Raw genomic sequence first — 20,781 nt, 5'->3', positions numbered from 1 at the left:
AACAGCTAGGGGAGGGGAAAACCTAAAGAATAAAATCAAAACCGGAGAGGTGAGGACTGATTAGGGTAGCCGTCTCTTAGTTATGGAGCCTATCACACATTCCCAAAGTGCTCCTAGATATTTGGAGCGAACCACCTTACTGAAGGGGTATTCCAGTCCAACTCGACACGTGTCACTGTCGTCCTCGACTGCCCGGGCACCAAGTCTTCAAAGCCTCCGCTTGACTTGCATGACCGCCGTCTTGACTTGGTCAACATAGTCACTCCCATATACTCTTGTACTTGTCGATGACCCCAGGTGTCAGCCACCCACGGTCAATCACCCGACTTCTCTGGTCCCTCTATCCAAGCCACCGGCATCCGTCCTTCACCGCTCACAGTCCATCATCACAGATCCACTTGACCTTCACCTTCGCCATCCACCACCGTCTCTGAGCTCCACACCTACGCACCAGAAAGCCAAGAGACATGTCGGAGAGAGTGGTTGATATAGTTTGTTTTATTTAGTACATGAAGTTAATTTAGGCCTAATAATTCCCTTCATCTGAATAAACCCTCGCTCCTTCAAACACCACACACACATTCCTCCAATCTCCTCATGCCTCGGATGATTCGGAGTTGAGCGAGCTGACCCCGAGCGCTTCCACCACAGCCAGCAGGTTCTCGTGCGACGACCCGCCGGCGCCAGCAGCTTCCTCCGCCATCGCCTTCCACCTCGCCACACTCCTCCGGACCTCCACGCTCTCCATCACCTCACCGACATGCGCAGCGACCTGCTCCCTCCTCACTTCGGCGTCTAGCCGGCGCCCCACGCCCCACACCTCGCACGCGTACTTGCAGACGGTGAACTGGTCCGCGAACACCGGCCAGCACACCATTGGCACGCCGGTGGCGAGGCACTCGCACATGGAGTTCCACCCGTTGTTTGTCAGGAAGCACTATTGGTGTAATCTTGTGTTCACCAATGATGTGGATGCTGAGGTGGAGTCGATTCGACAGAAGGCTCAGCAAAATTTGAATAAGGACGTTGGCGGGAATGGTTGGCGTCGAGGCTGGAGCGGGGTGACCGCACCCACGATGCTGTCTGTTTCTGACAGTTGTTTTCTGCCAACTTGTATCGTGTGTCATTTGTTTCTTTGTGTTGTAAGCATGTGTTTAGACTGCTGGTATAAGTAGTCGGATGTAAGGTGTGTGTAGGAGGGCCTTTGGACACATCGTAACTGTGCTTGTACTCGAACTTATTTAGAGTGAAAAAGGGCACTGTCTCCCTATTGCCAGGGTGTAGTTGTCGTTCGTGTGGATCTCGTTCTTGTGCGATCTTGATTAATAGGCTTAGCCACTGTGAAATTGTGTTTGCGATTGTAATCCTGAGCCAATATCTGGTATCAGAGCCGACCGATCGCTTACACATCGCGTCGAGTTGATCTGTGTCCATGGGAGATCGCGGGAGCGGCGGCGGAGGAGATGGTGGTGGCCAGATCCAGTACCCGCTTCTGACTGCCACCAACTACACTAGTTGGAGCATCAGAGTACAGGCGATCATGGAAGATCAAGGCGTTTGGGAGGTGATTGAGCCGGCGGGGGAATCGTCGGATCAAGGCGCGGCGGCGTTTGCAACGAGGAAGGCGAAGGACACCAAGGCACGAGCACATCTGCTCCAGTGCCTGCCAGATGATCTGCTGATGCAGGTCGCCACGAAGAAGACCAGGAAGGAGGTCTAGGAATCGCTCAAGGCAAGATTCGTGGGGGAGGAGCATGTCAAGGAGGCATGGTTGCAAACTCTGAAGAGTGAGTTTGACAATCTGAGAATGAAGGAGGATGAGACGATGGACAGCTACGCAGGAAAACTAACAAGCATGTCAGTGCGGTACGCCAATCTCGGTGGATCGCTTGACGATGCAGCACTGGTGAAGAAGATGTTTGACACCGTGCCGGAGCGGTACATCCATGTCATAGTTGGGATCGAGCAATTCTTCGATCTCAAGAAGCTGGCATTCAACGAGGTTGTCGGGCGCCTGAAAGCTTTTGAAGAGAGAACTAGGCGGGGAGCAAGTGGTTCTCGGTCAGAGCCCGGTTAGGTGCTTCTGACACAAGCTGAGTGGGAGGCTCGGCAGAAGAAATCCCTTGGGCGAGGACATGGTGGTGGCCGTGGACGAGGTCGTGGCCGCGGCGGTGGGAGCAGTGGCTGTGGCAGTCATGGTGATGGTGGCAAGGAAGGCACGGGGAAGCATGACAAAAGCCACATCAAGTGCTTTAAATGTCACACCTATGGACACTATGCCAACAGGTGCCCAGGGGGTGAGAAGAAGAAGGATGAGGAAGCTCATCATGCCAACAAGGTGGATTATGAACCTGCTGTGTTGCTCACTGAAATGGAGGAGTCAGGACAGCTCGAGCACCTGTTGTCGGAAAATGTTCAGGTTCAGAGTGAACTGTGTCTAAATGAGGCGCAGACAGATTTAGAGCTGCATTTCACAGGCGATGGGGAGTCATGTGGGGATGTGTGGTACCTCGATAATGGTGCTAGCAACCATATGACAGGAGAACGTCAAAAATTCAGAGACATCGACACCACCATTGGTGGCGAGGTACGGTTTGGAGATGACTCATCTGTTGAAATTCATGGTAGAGGGTCTATTCTGTTTCAAGGTAGATCAGGGGAACAGTGGATCTTGTCTGATGTCTATTTTATTCCTAAACTGAGAAGCAATTTGATTAGCTTGGGTCAGTTGACTGAGATAGGGCATAAGATAGAAATGGATGATGATTACATTGAGGTGATTGATAAGAACAGAAATAGACTAATCATGAAGGTTCAGATGTCTGCTAATAGATTGTACAAAATTCAGTTGGATGTTGTTAAACCTATCTGTCTGTTAGCAAATGCAAATGATGAGTCATGGTTGTGGCATGGGAGACTAGGTCATGTTAATTTCAAGTCAATAAAAATGCTGGTAGAAAAAGAGATGGCTGGGGGTTTACCCATGATTGAGCATCCTGAACAAATCTGTCACTCCTGTTTGGCTGCTAAACAAACCAGAAACTCTTTTCCTAAGTTGTCATCTTGGAGGGCAGATGAGCCTTTAGAGTTGGTCCATGTGGATTTGTGTGGGCCTATCACACCTAAAATAGTTGGGGGCAATAAGTACTTTATGTTGTTGGTTGATGACTGTACTAGGTATATGATAGTGTCTATTCTGAAATCAAAAGATCAGGCTTGTTCAGCTTTTGTCAAGTTCAAAGCAGAAGCTGAGAATAGCTTAGGCCATAAGCTTAAGATGATGGGATTTGATAGAGGTGGTGAATTTCTAGCAGAAGCCTTTAGGGATGAGTGTGAACAAGCTGGGATCAAAAGGCAATTTACTGCTCCCTACTCACCTGAACAAAATGGGGTTGTTGAGAGAAGAAATAGAACTATCATGGAGATGTCCAGATCAATTCTAAAATGCATGAGAGTACCAGGGTGTTTCTAGGGTGAGGCAGTGAGACACTTTGTGCATTTGCTAAATAGATTACCAACTAAAGTTATGGGGTATAGAACTCCATTTGAGGGTTGGTGTGGTAGAAAACCTCAGCTTGGACACTTAAAGGTGTTTGGATGCAGGGCCAATGTGAGGCCAGCATGGCCACATCTAAAGAAACTAGATGATAGGAGTACTGCTATGGTTTATTTTGGTGTGGAGGATGGATGCAAGGCACATAGGTTATATGAACCAAAAACCAAGAAAATTGTAGTCAGTAGAGATGTCATCTTTGAAGAAGCAGTAGCTTGGGATTGGGAAACTGAATTTGGTGAAAATTCAAAGTTTATTGAAGAAGGATCTGTGGAAATAGCAGATCAGCCATTCATTGGTACTGTTGGGAATGGTCTGAATCATCAAGATGTTTGGGGAACTGAGAATTCAGGGGGAGCTGGTGGAGATGGATTCACTGGTGAAGTGGATCAGACAATTCAGCAGGGGACTGATGCAAACTCTGGTACTATTGATGGTCATGCAACTAGTTCAGAGATTGCTCCAGCTCAAAGTTCAGAGATTGGACCAATTCAGGATGTGAATATGGACCAAGACAATGAAAACATGGATGATTCAGATTATTATGATGAACCACCACTGAGATTTAGAAACCTAAATGAGGTGTATGAGGACAGTGTTGAGGTGGAGATGCAATATGACTCAGAGGTGGAGGCACTGTTGACTGTCATGGAAGAGCCAAGTAGCTATCAAGATGCAGCTGGTGATGGGAATTGGGTTGGAGCTATGGAGAGTGAGATCCAATCCATCAACAAAAACAAAACATGGGAGTTGGTGAAGCTGCCAGCAGGTCACAAACCAATAGGTTTGAAGTGGGTGTTCAAATTGAAGAAAAATGCAGCAGGAGATGTGGTGAAGCATAAAGCCAAATTGGTTGCAAAGGGTTATGTTCAAAAACAAGGAATAGATTTTGAGGAGGTATTTGCTCCAGTGGCAAGACTTGACACTGTGAGACTAATTCTTGCACTTGCAGCTAATAGAGGTTGGGAGGTACACCACTTGGATGTAAAAACTGCATTTCTCAATGGTGAACTAGAAGAGAATGTTTATGTGAAACAACCTGAAGGGTTTGTGCAGAAAGGAAAGGAGCATATGGTGTTGAAATTGAGCAAAGCACTGTATGGGTTGAAACAAGCCCCAAGGGCATGGAACATAAAACTTGATAGCAGTCTAAAAAAGCTTGGTTTCAGAAAATGTGTGACTGAACCAGCAGTGTACATCAGAGGAACAGGTCAGTTAGCTCTGATGGTTGGAGTCTATGTTGATGATCTGATTGTAACAGGTGGGCAACCTGGAGAAATTGTAAACTTCAAGAAGCAGATGACTTCAGTGTTTGATATGAGTGACTTGGGAAAATTGTCATTCTATCTGGGGATAGAGGTTGAGCAGAAAGAAGATTACATAGCAATCAGGCAGACTGGTTATGCTAAGAAAATCCTGAGTCAGTTTGGGATGGCTGACTGTAATGCCACAAAGTGTCCAATGGATCCAGGAAACAAGCTTGATGCAGATAAGCAGGGACAAAGGATTGACTCTACGCATTACAGAAGGATCATAGGATGCTTGAGATACTTGCTTCATACCAGGCCTGATTTAGCATTCTCAGTTGGTATGGCAAGTAGGTTCATGGAGAAGCCTACTGCTAAGCATCTTGCTGCAGTGAAACAAATCCTGAGATACTTGAAGGGAACACTGAATTATGGGTTGGTTTATACCCAGGAAGGCAACCAGGAACGGTTGGTGGGGTATACTGACAGTGATGTGGAGGAGATATTGTGGGAAGAAGAAGCACTGGAGGTATGGCATTCTATTTGAATGATAGCCTGGTGACTTGGAACTCACACAAGGAAAAGACAGTGGCATTGTCATCATGTGAAGCTGAATTCATGGCAGCTACAGCAGCAGCTAAGCAAGCCTTGTGGCTCAGAAACTTACTAGTTTAGATCACTGGGAATCAGTTGAAGGCAATGTCACTGGTGGTGGACAATAATTCAGCAATAGCTCTGATGAAAAACCCAGTTTTCCATGGCAGAAGTAAACACATTGAGATTAAGTTCCACTTCATTCGTGAGTGTGTGGAACGTCGACAGATTGTGGTTAAAAGGGTTGGGACTCTGGAGCAGAAAGCTGATGCACTGACAAAGCCATTGGCAGCAGTCAAACTTGGTGTGATGGGTCATCTGATGGGAGTTCGTGATCTGGGTGAACATCAAGCTTAAGGGGGAGAATGTTGGTGTAATCTTGTGTTCACCAATGATGTGGATGCTGAGGTGGAGTCGATTCGACAGAAGGCTCAGCAGAATTTGAATAAGGACGTTGGCGGGAACGGTTGGCGTCGAGGCTGGAGCAGGGTGACCGCACCCACGATGCTATCTGTTTCTGACAGTTGTTTTTCTGCCAACTTGTATCGTGTGTCATTTGTTTCTTTGTGTTGTAAGCATGTGTTTAGACTGCTGGTATAAGTAGTCGGATGTAAGGTGTGTGTAGGAGGGCCTTTGGACACATCGTAACTGTGCTTGTACTCGAACTTATTCAGAGTGAAAAAGGGCACTGTCTCCGTGTTGCCAGGGTGCAGTTGTCGTTCGTGTGGATCTCGTTCTTGTGCGATCTTGATTAATAGGCTTAGCCACTGTGAAATTGTGTTTGCGATTGTGATCCTTAGCCAATAAGCACCCCACGGCGCGGTGCCGCAGCACCCGCTCCTGCGGGCACCACGTTGCCACTCGGCCCCGCGCCGCCGTATCCGCCGTGAACGCCGGGGGCAGCGCGGCCGCCGGCTCAGCCCCGCCAGCGACGAGGTCCTCCCTGATGATCCACAGGAACGGGCGCCCCGTCACTGCGAGGCCCCATGCGAACTCCGCCAGCTGGGACTCGGTGGCCACCATGAGGCTGCCAAAGTTGGCGTACAAGACGGAGCCCCGCAACTGAGCGTCCATCCAGGCCAGGCACTCTGTGTCGTGCTTCCACAGGCTCAGGTCAAGCGAGCCGCCGCCGGCGTCGTCTTCCTCGTCGTGGTGCCAGCGGATAAGGGAGCCCCAGCGGCCCGACGGTGTAGATGCGCGAGTACTCGGCACGGAGGGCGGCGAGGACGTCCAGCTCAAGGGCGTCGAACGTGTTGATGATGAGGGCGCCGGCCTTGGTGCAGTTGCTGGACTCGGTGTCGCCGAACCACAGGCCGAAATCTTCTGGGTCGGTGGTGCGGACGAAGCTCGAGACGTCGCCGAGGCTGATTGGCGGCATGCCGGGGATCCAGTCGATGATCGTCGTCTCTAGGTAGCCGTTCGTTAAGCAGCTGTCATCTGCAAAGATGAGAAAAGAACGAGCAAATCCACACATATACATAAATTAACTTTTGGTTCCCAGCTGCTGTTTTGAAATAATTATTACAATCCGTTCACAATTTGAAGTTGTCTTAACTCAAATTTTTCTAAGTTTCACCAAATTTAGAGAAAAAGAACAATAGCATATACGACACCAATCGTCAATTTTAAACTAATTTAATGTTATTATATAAAAATAATAAGTGTAATGCATAACATACAGCAGTTGCAAACTCCAATCTCATACATATAACATAAAACCAAACTTGATTGTTACTAGTTTATAGGTTGTTGACTATGAAGTACTTAGCTCGATTGGCTCATGAGCTGAATTGTGAGCCAGCTCATTAATTTAACGAGGTAAAACACTAGCTTGGCTCGTCAAGAAAAGAAAACTAGCCGAGCCGTGTGAGCTACCAAGTCACGATTTTTTCGCAGAATTACTATGCGTTGGGCTTTGCAGAATTTGAAAACTAGTGCAGCCGGCTGTATATGTATAGTAGTGTGTGCATGCCAGCTGGGAGTTGGTCGGATATTTGCTGGGCTCTCCCATTATTTCAAAAAATCTCGTTCAAAATATAAAAAAAAATCAGTCCACGTGAAGGTTTGTTGGCGGTAGCTTGGTCTTCTCGTGCGCAGATCATGTCAGCCGCCCCCGGCCACCCCTCAAGCATGTCCTAGCCAGCCACCCCCAATGGGCCGCAGCAAGCCATAGCCAGGCAGGGCCAAGTCAGCAGCAGCCATATCCCGCCAGACGATACGGTGGCTGCGGCCGGCCAGTGATGTCTAGGGGCGGGTAGAGGCCTTCGGCTAGGGTATGCCAAGAAGAGGCTAGGGCAAAGAGGAGAGCGACAAGGATTGGGTTTACCTCCTTCCTAGGGCGATGGAGATGGTGGCTTCTAGGGGTAGCGACAATAAAGATAGGGGTGGCGATTTCTTTCTTGGCTTTTCTTGGTTCGAGAAGGAAGAAATGTGGGGAGAAGTCACACCAACACGGATTTGATGTTGCCACCCAACTGTGTGTCAACCAATTTTTCGAAGTGTGAAAAGATTACAACTGGAGTTGGGATAAGGAGTTGTTGGAGAGAGTATATTTTTTCAATCATGCTAGAAAACCAAGATTAGGAGTGGGTTTTGGGAACTATTGGAGATGCTATAAGGAAGGAGACAAATATGGGATTTCCTTTATTTATTTTTGAAATGATTTATTTCTTATTGAAACTATAAATGTTTCAGGGAACAATATTGTTAGTTACTTGCCTCAATTTGGTATAAGCATTTGTTTTTTTTCTTAGTTTGGACATAGTATGCAGTAAAATTCTACTCACTCCGTCCAAACTGTATGTTGTTTTGACTTTAATTTTCTAGGTTCATAGCTTTTCCTATGTATCTAGAAATTATGTACAACTGGATACATAGCAAAAGCTAGCTATGAACAAGTGAAAACGACTTACAATTTGGGATGGAGGGAGTACTTTAGCTAGTATTTTTTTTAACGAGTTAGGTTACATCCACGTCAAGATCTAGCACAACAGTAGCAAAATGCTTGAACATGAATTTTGTTTTATTAGAAGTTTGAGTTAGAACATATATGGATAAATGAGTCCTGAATCATAAATTTGCCAAACCATGTTTATGCCATTGCGTTAGTTTGTCAAAATTTCAAAATGTAAACTAAATTCGCTATATTCCAGCGAAATGTTTTATTAGATTAGATCATTAGAAGATGTTTAGGCAAAGATTAGACTACGGTAACATATTACTATTTATTTATACTAGCAATTTATCTTGCCATGCAAAGTGTTCACATCAGCATCCACTAGAATATCCCACTATCTCGCCATGCAAAATGTTCACATCAGCATCCATTAACACATGTCATTATGTCTTTATTCGAGCTATTCACATTAGCAAACCACATCATTTACTAACATATATATTTAGTTGTCCACACCATAATACTAAAAATTATCTACTAACATGTATTATGATATTTATTCAACCATATTAATAATTATAAATAGTATAATTTTACCAGGAATTTCCGCACGCGCGGGGCGTTCCTCTGTATACAAGAGGCGTGGGGAAGGCAGCCTCTTTCCCTGACCTCCCGGAGCCTCATGTGGCACATGAGCGCCGCTGCGCTACTGGTCCAGAGCACCATGCTGGGGACGCCGAGCTCCCGGGCCACCTCCAGGGCGAAGCTCATGAGCGCCGTGGGCAGCACACACGTGACGGGCGGCACGTCGGGCGCTGCGCCGCCACGGAGCCGCGCGACGAGCTCCCTCAGCGGCGCCGTGCACCGGCCGTGGGTGGTGGCCTTGGACAGGCCGAGGTCGTAGTCCTGCTGGTCCCGGTCGGCGTCCACCAGCACGTCCGGGATGGTCTCGATCCTGAACCCCTCGCGGCCACTCACGGCGCCCGCGGTGGCTGCGGTGCGGCCTGCTGGGCGCGCCGGAGGTTGTGCTCGGTGGCGACGAAGGTGACGAAGACGCCGTGGTGGCGCAGAGCCTGGGCCAGCTGCAGCGCCGGGTTGATGTTGCCGGAGCCCGGGAAGGGCACCACCATGACGTGCGGCTGCGGCATCGCCGTTCGTGTTGCTGCTATAGCTTGCACGCTTTTGGTGACTGGCAACTTGGCTTGGCTGCGATCAGTGCTTTGCCCTGCCACCGTAGTTAGTCGCTTTTATTAACCATAATCAATTGAAATGGACGGCAAGGTCCCAGCCTGAAAGTCAAGGGACGGTGATACTTGAAAAAACAAACAGTTTCCACTAACATCGCGTCATTTTTTGCCCGCCGCAGCACGCACAAAATTAACAAATGTAGTCTTCTATTGACTTTCGACTTTAGCAAATGAAGTTTTCTTTTCACTTCCCACTTTCTACATGAGCACCTTCCCCCTCTCAGCATCATCGATTACAAAATAGATTCCTATAAAAAAATAGATTGACAAATACATAAATGGAAGGAAACCACCCAGAGTTACTTGGGAAATGGTACGTATCACAAGAGAGGAAGGAGGGCTTGGTGTCATAAACCTCAAAAGGCACGATGAAGCTCTAATGCTAAAGAGCCTGCACAAATCATTCAACAAAGTTGAATATTTCTTGGACAAATCTCATCATGCCAGAACATGCAACTACTCTCGGATAGGAAAACCCCATTATTGTCAGATATGGATCTGGCAGTGGGCAATCGGCAGTGATAAGTGGTAAAAAAAAAATCAGAACTCATCCTCCCTGTTGTGTAAAATCTTCTCTACAAAACTCTATATTGGGAATGCCAACCCGCAGATAATGAAATAAAATCATGTGGGGATTAAAAGTCCCCCCATAGTCCTTAAAAAAAATAGAACTAAAGTCCTCAACGTTAACGTTACCTCGAGCGGCCACACCAATTGTCAATTGAGCTACATGACAAATGTGACTATACAATTGATGTCATTCTTTTAACTATACAATTCTGAATCTTATCGAGTACTACAAATAATTTTAAATAAAAAAGTTGTAGATCTCATCGAGTACTACAACTTTGATGTTGACTTTGTCTCCATTCGAAATTGTTAATCATCTCAAATGTGATCCAATAACTTATATTAAATACTTAGACTTGTAAACTATCTCAAATTTAAAGTTATCAACTACAAAATTTTATAAATTCTACAGTTTTGATATAAAGTTTATCTTGATCTGGTCTCATATAAAAAGTTATACTTTTTTTTTGTAAATCAGCATATCACTGGTGGTTAAGCCACAGTCCGACAGTGGTAGGTGGACCTATCACTTCTTCTTTTTGAGAATTACACAGTACAACATAGACGCTCACAACACGCACGCACACTCACCCCTATGAACACACATACGCAAACCCTACCCTATGAGCACCTCCAAAGCATTGAGCCAGCAGATCCTGAGATTTACGAAGTCACTACAGGCGCCTCGCTATCGACGGGGACATCGCCTACCACTAAAAGCATAACACTATTAAATCTTGGAATAAATCCAGGAAAATACGAGCACCCATGCCAAGTCGAGAACTTAAACCCGGATGAGCAGGTTCCACTACAAGAAACCTAACCAATTGATCTATGATCTGATTTGTGACATGAACCAGTAGTGATAGCAACCTTTGAAGCCACAAATTGACAGTGATAGTCTATCATGGTTTTAATGTGAAATCAGATTTAAAAGACTTCAAAACAAGCTCGAAATTCCTTAATCTGTGGTCAGCTATAGAATAACATTGATTTATTTTTTCTCGAACACATAGGAGAGCTGCGTATCTTTGTATTATAGGAAGAGTAGTCCATACAAGAACCCCTCTTACTAGGATCAAGGTAAGAGGGGGTAAAACAAAATAAACCAGAAAAAAAACTTTTCTAAGTTACAGATAATCGACCCGACTATGCAAATGCACTGGACCTATAACCCAGACCCCCAGAGATGACCCTCCAGCTGCAAGTTTCTCATAGAGGTTGAGACACTTGCCGAATCTCCATCAAACACACAGGTGTTTCGATGCTTCCACATGGTCCAAGCCCCCAAAATGGTGAGAGAGTTTACTCCTTTCCTGTGTTGTTTACCAACTCTTTTAGTGATTTTCCTCCACCAAGTGGCAAAGCTGTGTTCCCTTCTATTAGGTACCAGTTGCTGCAAATTAAGTGGAGAGAGCACATTATGCCAAAATTATCTTGCAAACACACATGTTGTAAGAATATGCAAGATAGTTTCTTCTTCTTGGTCACAGAGTATACATTTATCTGGATGAGGAAGCCCCCTCTTTGTTAGTTGATCAGCTGTCCAACATTTATTTTTTATGGCAAGCCAGAGGAACATCTTATATTTTGTTGGTGCCCATGATTTCCAGAGACGGCGCCATGGTTCAAACTGAATAGATCCATAAAAGAATACCTTGTATGCTGTCTTAGACAGGGGCGGAGCCAAGGCCCGGCCACCCTGGGCCGCTGCTCAGGCTCCCCTGCTAACCTGCCACTAATACGTGAGGGCGCGAGTCTTTGACGGATGACGGTAGCCTTTGATCTGCTGCGCCTGCGCATGTCTCTGCCCCTACCTCAAATCAGTTTTTATTTGCTCGTAGTTACCTAAATTAACACATACTCTACCTTCACGCTAAAAAAATTAGGACGCAATCTTTATTTGATTTTGCATGCCAAAAAATCGTAGCTTGATCTAATATGTTATAAATTTATGTGTGTGGCTTGTCACTGTTAAGCATATGGCATATTGTCCTGCCCAGGCTCTTTAAAACTCCTCGCTCCGCCACTGGTCTTGGATGAGATAGAACCTGATATGTGATGCTTCCAAATATGCTGATCATCATCACTTGTGAAGGTAAAATTCATAAGAGCATCCCAAAGTTTGAGGAACTCTATCGGACCATTAAGAGAAAGACCCCCACGTATGTTCTGTACCCACACCCGGTTGTCCAATGCCTCCTCAACCGTGCGAGTTTATATGATCCTTGATGGCACACAAGCAACAACCTCCGAGGCCATGTCTACTAAGGAGCAGCCATGTAACCAACTGTCTGTCCAAAATAAGGTATTTCTTCCATTGCCCACATTTGCTATCGCCGAGATTGCAAACATTCCTTGGGCATTTGGATAGGAAGGGATTTCCAGACCTGACCATGTTCTATCTGCTGAAGTTTTTTGCCACCACAACCAGTTCATTTGTAGAGCCCAACCCATAGTTTCCAAGTTTTGGATACCTAAGCCACCGAGTTCCAAAGGCATTTGCACTTTCTCCCATCCCACGCCAAACAGCAGCCCCCATTGGCCTCTTTGCGACCTCGCCAAAGAAAACCTCGTCTTATTAACATTGATTTACGATCTGTACTAATTTATGATAAAGTGAAAATACACATTCACGATACATGTGTTACAGTAATCTCATAAATTAGTATAGTAATTGTTAAAATTTAAAGTGGCCATAGAACGGTAAGTCTCTCTCTGTATAGAGAGAAACAAGTTGGGCTGCTACGTACCTGCTGGGCCACCTAGGAGCTAGGAGGTTGTTAGGCTGCTGTGCTGCGCTTGCATTTGCACTATTTATTGTTTTGGTTGATCCATCAGGTCAGCCCGTGTTTTCTCAAAAAAAAAAAAAAGGTCAGCCCGTGGGCTAAACTTCATGCCCACGTCTGACTTGAAATTCATGCCAGGTCAAAAAAGTATAGCCCGAACCTGCCCGATGAGCTAATTGGGTCCGGCAAGGTCATGTTTTTTTTTTTTTAGTGGGTTAGACCGAGGTCCAGGTACACGTAGCTGCTTGACGTAATGACTCGGTACGGACAAACATGTGTCCACTGAGAAGCTTGGCTTACTATGCTTGGCCTTGCTTGTCCTCATTTTATCTCGTGGAACTGATGATTAGTGATTCATCAGCCTGCATAAAATTTGCTCCTCACACTTGAAAAACTATAATTAACAAAGTCCATTTTTTCTATGGAAGGTTCAGTTGTGATGGCGTGGGCATTATTCCACCTTGGTAACAACTCAATGGACCATATTTTTAATTAATTAGTTATACCACCACTGATGCACTATTCAGTATTATTATATCCAAGTCATAGTTGAAACCAGAGCAATGTATTGAGAAAAGTTGTTCACTATTACATAATACATGCAAAATACAATGTCATTTTCGAGTAACATGCATATTTCTATTTCCCTGCAGAACTTGAGAACAACCACTAGGACCACTGTCGTTCTGCACATGATGATGAACACATTATACTTAATTTAGCTTAATGATACCTATTGAGTTCGTCAAGCATCCCATGTAGCTGCTGACCATATTTTGGGTATATCACGACGTCCTCAAACAAGACTGTGGTTATATTGTTTTAAAAGCACAAAATATATAGCTCATATATATTATTACTTATACGGTTGTACCACCACTTGACAAGCTTCATTTGGGTATTGGCTTCACGAATAGTAGTTCTATCATTTCTTTGAGTGCTTCTGAAGAAGTGTATCCATCATGATCATTCTTGTACATATTATCTACGGTTCTTGCGAAGTCAAACACTGTTCGTGGCATGACCTTTGGTAGTTCTGCCAGTGCAAGGCATTGTTCTAACATGTCCTTCCATTTATCTTCAGCAAGTTCTTTTATCTTTTCGCATGCATCATTCATTGTTGTTCCATGCTCCTTCATGTAGCAATGGACAGTGGAGGCACTGTGGTCTTTTGTTTGTTCACGCTGTGAAACATTGTCGTAAGAAAGAATAATGTCAGGTGTGTTATAATAACAACTAGTTTAATCATCCTAACGTTGTGATTCTGTACTGACATAAAGCAATATCCATCTTCACTGTAAATGTAAAATTATCGTGAATGTTATGAATAGAATCTAACCAATTCGTTAGATAAATGGATACTGAGAATTGAAGAATTCAATTTACTGTTTTTGCATGAAGCTATACTCGTTTAGAAATAGAGAAATACCATGGTTGATGCGACATCATTTGAGAGGCGTACATATATACCAAAAGACATTAGAAATTGAGGAAAGCTCAAAAGCCACTCGAGTGTCTCCTTTGTTATTATGTCACCCATTCCAACAAATGCGGCACATGTAATAGGGATGCATGCAATGCTTTCCATTGAAACTTGAAGGTGTTCACTCATTGTTTTTGGCACATAGTCTTCATCACGCCATTTTATTTCATTGTAGTACTGCTGAACCAAACGCTCCATCTATATGAAATATGGAAATGTGTGAAAATTATTTCTGATTCTAATACCATTGCTGCTAGATAAAATAGGCTGCTTGAAATAAAAATTACTGAATTGAAATAATGATAGGTTGCATTGCATAAGTTCCATTGTTCAGGTAAAAACTTTATTGATTTTCATGTTTATGGGCAATACAGTTCCCAAGAAAAAAATTACTAGAAAATAAAGGCATTTCGTACATAGTCAACACCACATGTATCCATCTAGTCCCAGAATTAATTTATGACCAATCAAAATATCATGCATAATTAAAGAACTCGATTTTTAATATTAGGCAAACAAATTTATCTACGGATTTTGCTTCAATTATGACTGCAATGACCAAGTCTGTTTGACGGCCGGCTCATGCATGCGCTGCTTTTAATGGTCATAGGAACTAGAAGAGCATATAGCATGGTTAGTTCTTTATAATTCTTAGATAATGATAGTCATCAAACCTAGGCTCGAAGTTCATTATCTATTATTAAATTTCTTTGTACAATAGGTTTTTCTTCATGTCAGTAACATAACTCAATTTGATAGAGCCTAGTATTTCTAGCTGATTGCGTTGACTGTGTTCCTTGGCAATGCTCAAGCATAAGACATTCATAAGAGGGTATGTAGAATACTCACCGCCAGTTTTAGATAAAGCACACGGTAACTCTTCTCTGCCCCTAACTCATCCTCAAATGAATGAAATGTGTCCAACAGAAATAAGTAGAAACCCTTCATATACTCTGGAAGAAAAGGTACTGCACTTACATCCCATCTGCATTTTACAAAGTTAGGATTTGGTTTCCTATAGTATTAATGCTCTCTAGAGAGAAGCGTTTCAAAAAGCACTGAATGTATTTTTCGAAATTTATTTTTAGGATCACTACATTGCATACTAATGGTATCATTATTTCAATTCAAATATTATTATATTACTGATAAATTATTTGTGGTTTTCCTTTGAACGGGTATTACTATTTGAAAAAATAGTGAATTTTTATATTGTTGCTTGTATATGTTTGGTGTACACATTATTGTTTGAATTTCGTTGCTTATCAGTAATGAAACTCAGTACATCAGCACCCAAAGAGCTTCATGTCGTGGACATATCTCCACGTAATATCAACCCTGACAGACTCACAGGGAAAATTTTAGTTTCTTTCTTTTCATATATGTGTATGTAAATTAATGACATGCCATCCAATATGTATTTAATAGTTAATGCATGTAATATTTTTAAAATAAAAAACATGTGACATGATTTTGGAAGATCATTGTTACCTGCCAATTGCTTCAACAAATTTCATGCACTCTTCGGTGGTACCATATGTGTCAAACATATCATCAATTATTGTAATAAAAGATGTGATCTTTGTTTGTATAATTCGGGAACGAGAGTATGGAGGATGATAGCATGCCCCATTCATCCAGAAATATGTCTCCACTATTCTATCTCTAACAAAAGTCATCTTTGATTTGGCTAGGAACTCCTTCCACCACCTACCATGCATGTTAAGATAAGTCAAGTAAATCCTAGGACTGAAACTGCGCGTCGAGTCGAAGTAAGATGAAAATAATCTTACACTGTGCAATGCTTTAACTCTTCACAGAAAACAAGCTGTTGAAGGTTAAAATTCAGTTCTGCAAGCTCCAATATGGCTTCATTCATTGTAGCGTCTTTTTCATAAATGGGTATGTAATTTCTTGCTTCTAATATTCCAACCCTTCTAAAAAGTGGGGTATGAAGTGAAGCGGACACCTCCTTTGCAAATGGCGATTCTGGAAGTTCAAGGATATCTTGAAGGCAACGTCTTGTGAAGGAAATTGCTTCATCCAGTACCTTCTCTCCATGTCTCCTCAAATATGCTGCATTATACAAGCTTAACAAGCTTCTCGTGTCAGCATAAGCAAAGCCCCCTTCTTCTGTTTTAAAGTGTAGAAATACATCTGCAAAATTGCCTCAAAGTGAATAATAGTCATGTCCTATTTTTCACAGTTAAAACATTTGATGTGACATTAATTGGTCCTGACTCCATTGATGATGGGGGATTACCATGGAACTCTAGAAGAAAAAAACACAGTTTTGAGTGCAAGATCATATCTTACCTGATGACACATCGTAACCATTCTTTCGAAGAAGATAAAACCGCAGGGAAACTAAGTTTAGATCTTTATCATTGTAATCGGAGTTGTAAATACCATGCAGCAACTTGTCTATCTCACTCTCGTAGTAGTAATCCAGTCCAAGTCGTTGCAGTGTGAGTATAAGATTCAGTGTTTCTGGTAATTCAGTTGAGCCCATCAAAATCTTCCTAACATCTTCTCTTAATACCTCAGCTCGTTCTTCCATGTATGCTTGCTGCGTGGAGGACAAGTATAGGTCAATTTCACCAACCTACATCTATATATATGTATGTCAAAAAAGTTTATCCGCTGATGATGATCTTCAGCGAGATGCAGTTGTTAATTACCTGAGGTGCAGTTGGCGGCTGGTAAGTGAGGAAGAAATCGCCCCATAGGCTTGGGTGGAAGGTAGTAGCCTTTCGCAGCTCCTCTGCCTCGCTGGAATGTTGTGCTGGAGGAGGCGCCATGCTCTCAAACAATTTGATCTACAGCCTAGCCAGTCAAGATTTCTGAGAGATTTGTTGATGCCTATATGTGTGGCATTACAGGGCTATTTATACACGATATGCAGGCATGCGCCGACAAGAAATTACTACACCGGCCAGGAAGCAAATTTAGTTCAACCAATTTGTGCAATGCTGACTTTGTGACCATGAAAGCGGGTTCTCATATCTTTCTTTTTTGAGAGGAGGAAAGCAGGTTTTCTGCTTCTGCATACACACGTGGCACTGTTTTCAGACTCTGTGCTTTGTACTCCGTACGTACAAGCAGGTTTGATCCATCTAACTGACAAATGAAGCAGAAAACAAATGAACCAGCCGGCTACGTGCACGGCAGACAGGAGACAGGACTCATACTTTATGCATGCGAAGCTACGTGCAATGAAGAAAATTGAAGTTAACGCAACTGGCCAATAATATAAAAAAACACCTTGATCCACGAAAAAAGGATATTTTGTCGTCTCTAGGAAGAAGAATAGATGTGTATAGTACCAGTTGCACAAATGACAGATCTGTGAAGGAAAGAGACAAAATGTTGGATTTATTTAATCAATTTTTGAAATGATTTCGTATTCAAACTGTCTTTTAGGGAAATTTAGGGAAACAATGTTAATTTCGATTGCCCGATTCAATTTTTGACTTGGTCCTACCCAGAGACGACCAATAATGTGCCTGAAGCCAGGAGCAATCCAGGCTTATCCTTGGATCTTGATCTAGATTGAGAGTTTGAGACCGACATCGTTGCTGTGTTCTTAAACGTTTTGGCATTCCATTCTTTCCATAGTTGCCAAGTTACCAGAGCCACCATGGTGTTGAACCCTTTGCATTTGGTTCTGGGCAATGGCAGTGAAAGACCGAAAACAGCGACCAGAGGGATTGATGAATGGGAGCCTCAAATTTCTTTCGAAACTTTGAACCATTGTCCCAAAATCACCGCCAAACACAAGACGCAACAATCGTGATGTCCACAAGCCAAACAAGTGGCTGGATGTTGCCTAGAAATACAGCGGGACACGACAACGAAAGTGGAACGAGAAACAGAACTCAAACGCACAAGACACGGACGGACCAGAACTACACAGGGTCAGACCCGAAATTGCAGGTGACTGATCGGAATTTCCAAGGTCCGACAGAACCAGAGAACCCAAATTTACTGAGAAAAAGTGTCACGAGCAGCAACAAAAAAAAAAAACTTAACAGCAACACCAAAAATCACTCGTACAAGATTAAGACTAGCTAAATGAGCAGGCAATAATTAGGCTCATGTAACTTGAAAGTGACAACTCAAGATTTGGAAAATCAAATCACGTTGCTGCAAGCATATGCCAAACAAGGAGCAGCTGCCTGCTGTGCACCACGGTCAAAGAAACAAGAGAAAATCCCCTATATGCCATCAAAACTTATAAGTATCCCTTACTTGCCATCATAAATTATGCGTTCCCTTCAGAGCCATCAATATAGATTTGTGATCCTTTACACGCCATTATCATCATACCACAGTTAAGTGATGGGATGAAAAGACAATTGTACCCCTATTGCAAGATGAAGATTAATTGTATAGTCTCATCCCTTACATGCCATTGCGCTGATAAAATCAACGGTATATACAAAATATGTATTCTACAACAATTTCAATTATTTTCCCTAATTGCAATCAGACAAATGTAGAAGGAAAAGTATAAGAACTGTTCTTACCCTTTAGGAAGCCAAGAAGTGTCACGGCCTCGCGGAGGCATCACCATGCATGGGCTACTCATCTTCGAATCATGAGGTGCTCTGGTTGGACAAGGAGGGGGGGGGGGTGTATAGTCAATGGCGGAGTGGGCCGACGGTGGGGTGGCGCTGCCAGGCGGTGGGAGCGCAGCGAGTCAATGGGGGTGGCGCGATCAGCTGATGGGGAGTGGGGGCGTAGGAGATTGAGGGCTTGTCCTCGCTCGCGAAGCGGAGCTAAGGGGGCGGCGTGAGCCGTGTGGTGCTCGCCTGGGAGATCGATGCCCGCCGCCAGGAATCAGGAGTCGATCTGGGTTTCATGCCCGACCTTTCTCTCTATGGAACATGAGGTGTCCATGAGAAGGGGTAGAAAAGGAAATGGATTAGCCCACTAACGGCGTTATAACAGCTGGTTCACTGAATCTTAGTCAATAGTCAATTTAGTGGCATATAAGGGATCACAAATCTATTTTGATGGCTCTAAAGGGAACGCATAATTTATGATGGCAAGTAAGGGATGCTTATAAGTTTTGATGGCATATAGGGGATTTTCTCAAGAAACAAGCAGGTTTCTGGTTCTGCTGGATGAAAAGATTGGACAGCTATCTGCAGCAGCTGTAATCCGTTCACCGCTTAGCATCAAACACGACAAGAACAACTTGAAGACCGAGAGATCCACTTGCTGCTGGACAGCTACCGGCTATTGCTGGTTCTGCAAGACAGAGGGGAGGAAGAGAGCACCGATGCGCAGAGAAAGGGACACCGGACACGACCGGTCCAGCAACCAGTGCAAGAGACCGGTGAACACCGGTGACCACGGTGTGCCCGAACAGAGAACCAGCCACGGAAACACAGAACGAACGCACACCGGTCCTCACCAGTGTTAGACCCGGTGCACCAGGAATGCAACCGGTGCTCCACGACAGAGCAGGAACAGCAGGGCAACTCAAATGAAATTCAAACGAATCTCTACCAAATCAAATCCAACTACCACCAAACTTTACCCAGGTGATCATAAGGTAGCTGGAGGGCTATATTGAAAGATCATCGCCCAAAAATTGGTAGAACTCCGGGAATTTCAGATCACGTCCAAGAATCAAAGTTTTTCACCCCAAAATGAAATCCTCCTTGATCTATGAGCTCGTGTGGATTTAATCAAATTCACTTGGTGAACAGCATCAACACACATCCTTGCTCATATGTAATCAGTTGGATTCGCCCCAAACAACTCAAATCGACGAAATCGAGCAAAACGGGGGAAGAAGACCAGAAACGAAGAACACCCAAACGCTAAAAGCAAAATCACGAATGCATGATTTGAATCCCGGAGGATAACGAGAGGTAAAGGCCTCTCTTCCCACTTAGAAGGATGCGATTACACAAACAGTGGAGTCAATTCATCTGTGGACCTCTACAACAGCTAGGGGAGGGGAAAACCTAAAGAATAAAATCAAAACCGGAGAGGTGAGGACTGATTAGGGTAGCCATCTCTTAGTTATGGAGCCTATCACACATTCCCAAAGTGCTCCTAGATATTTGGAGCGAACCACCTTACCGAAGGGGTATTCCAGTCCAACTCGACACGTGTCACTGTCGTCCTCGACTGCCCGAGCGCCAAGTCTTCAAAGCCTCCGCTTGACTTGCATGACCGCCGTCTTGACTTGGTCAACATAGTCACTCCCATATACTCTTGTACTTGTCGATGACCCCAGGTGTCAGCCACCCACGGTCAATCACCCGACTTCTCCGGTCCCTCTATCCAAGCCACCGGCATCCGTCCTTCACCGCTCACAGTCCATCATCACAGATCCGCTTGACCTTCACCTTCGCCATCCACCACCGTCTCCGAGCTCCACAC

At 44.2% G+C, this 20,781-nt stretch overlaps 1 protein-coding gene and 1 pseudogene across 1 annotated transcript; both read right to left on the bottom strand.

Moving 5' to 3' along the window:
- Window positions 1-595: 595 nt before the first annotated feature.
- LOC136535040 (7-deoxyloganetin glucosyltransferase-like) lies at window positions 596-9,438 on the bottom strand (annotated as a pseudogene).
- Window positions 9,439-13,786: 4,348 nt separating this feature from the next.
- On the bottom strand, window positions 13,787-17,180 carry LOC136535042 (sesquithujene synthase A-like). The gene is made up of 7 exons (XM_066527387.1): window positions 17,061-17,180; window positions 16,696-16,948; window positions 16,173-16,536; window positions 15,871-16,089; window positions 15,229-15,364; window positions 14,326-14,577; window positions 13,787-14,080 (listed from the first exon to the last, which is right to left on the bottom strand). The coding sequence occupies exons 1-7, from the start codon at window positions 17,178-17,180 to the stop codon at window positions 13,787-13,789; spliced, it is 1,638 nt and encodes a 545-aa protein (XP_066383484.1).
- Window positions 17,181-20,781: the final 3,601 nt, after the last annotated feature.

The sequence above is a fragment of the Miscanthus floridulus genome, unplaced genomic scaffold, assembly GCF_019320115.1.
Source record: "Miscanthus floridulus cultivar M001 unplaced genomic scaffold, ASM1932011v1 os_2485_1_2, whole genome shotgun sequence".
Taxonomy (NCBI): Eukaryota; Viridiplantae; Streptophyta; class Magnoliopsida; order Poales; family Poaceae; genus Miscanthus; species Miscanthus floridulus.
This window is presented reverse-complemented; position numbering and strand designations above follow the sequence as displayed.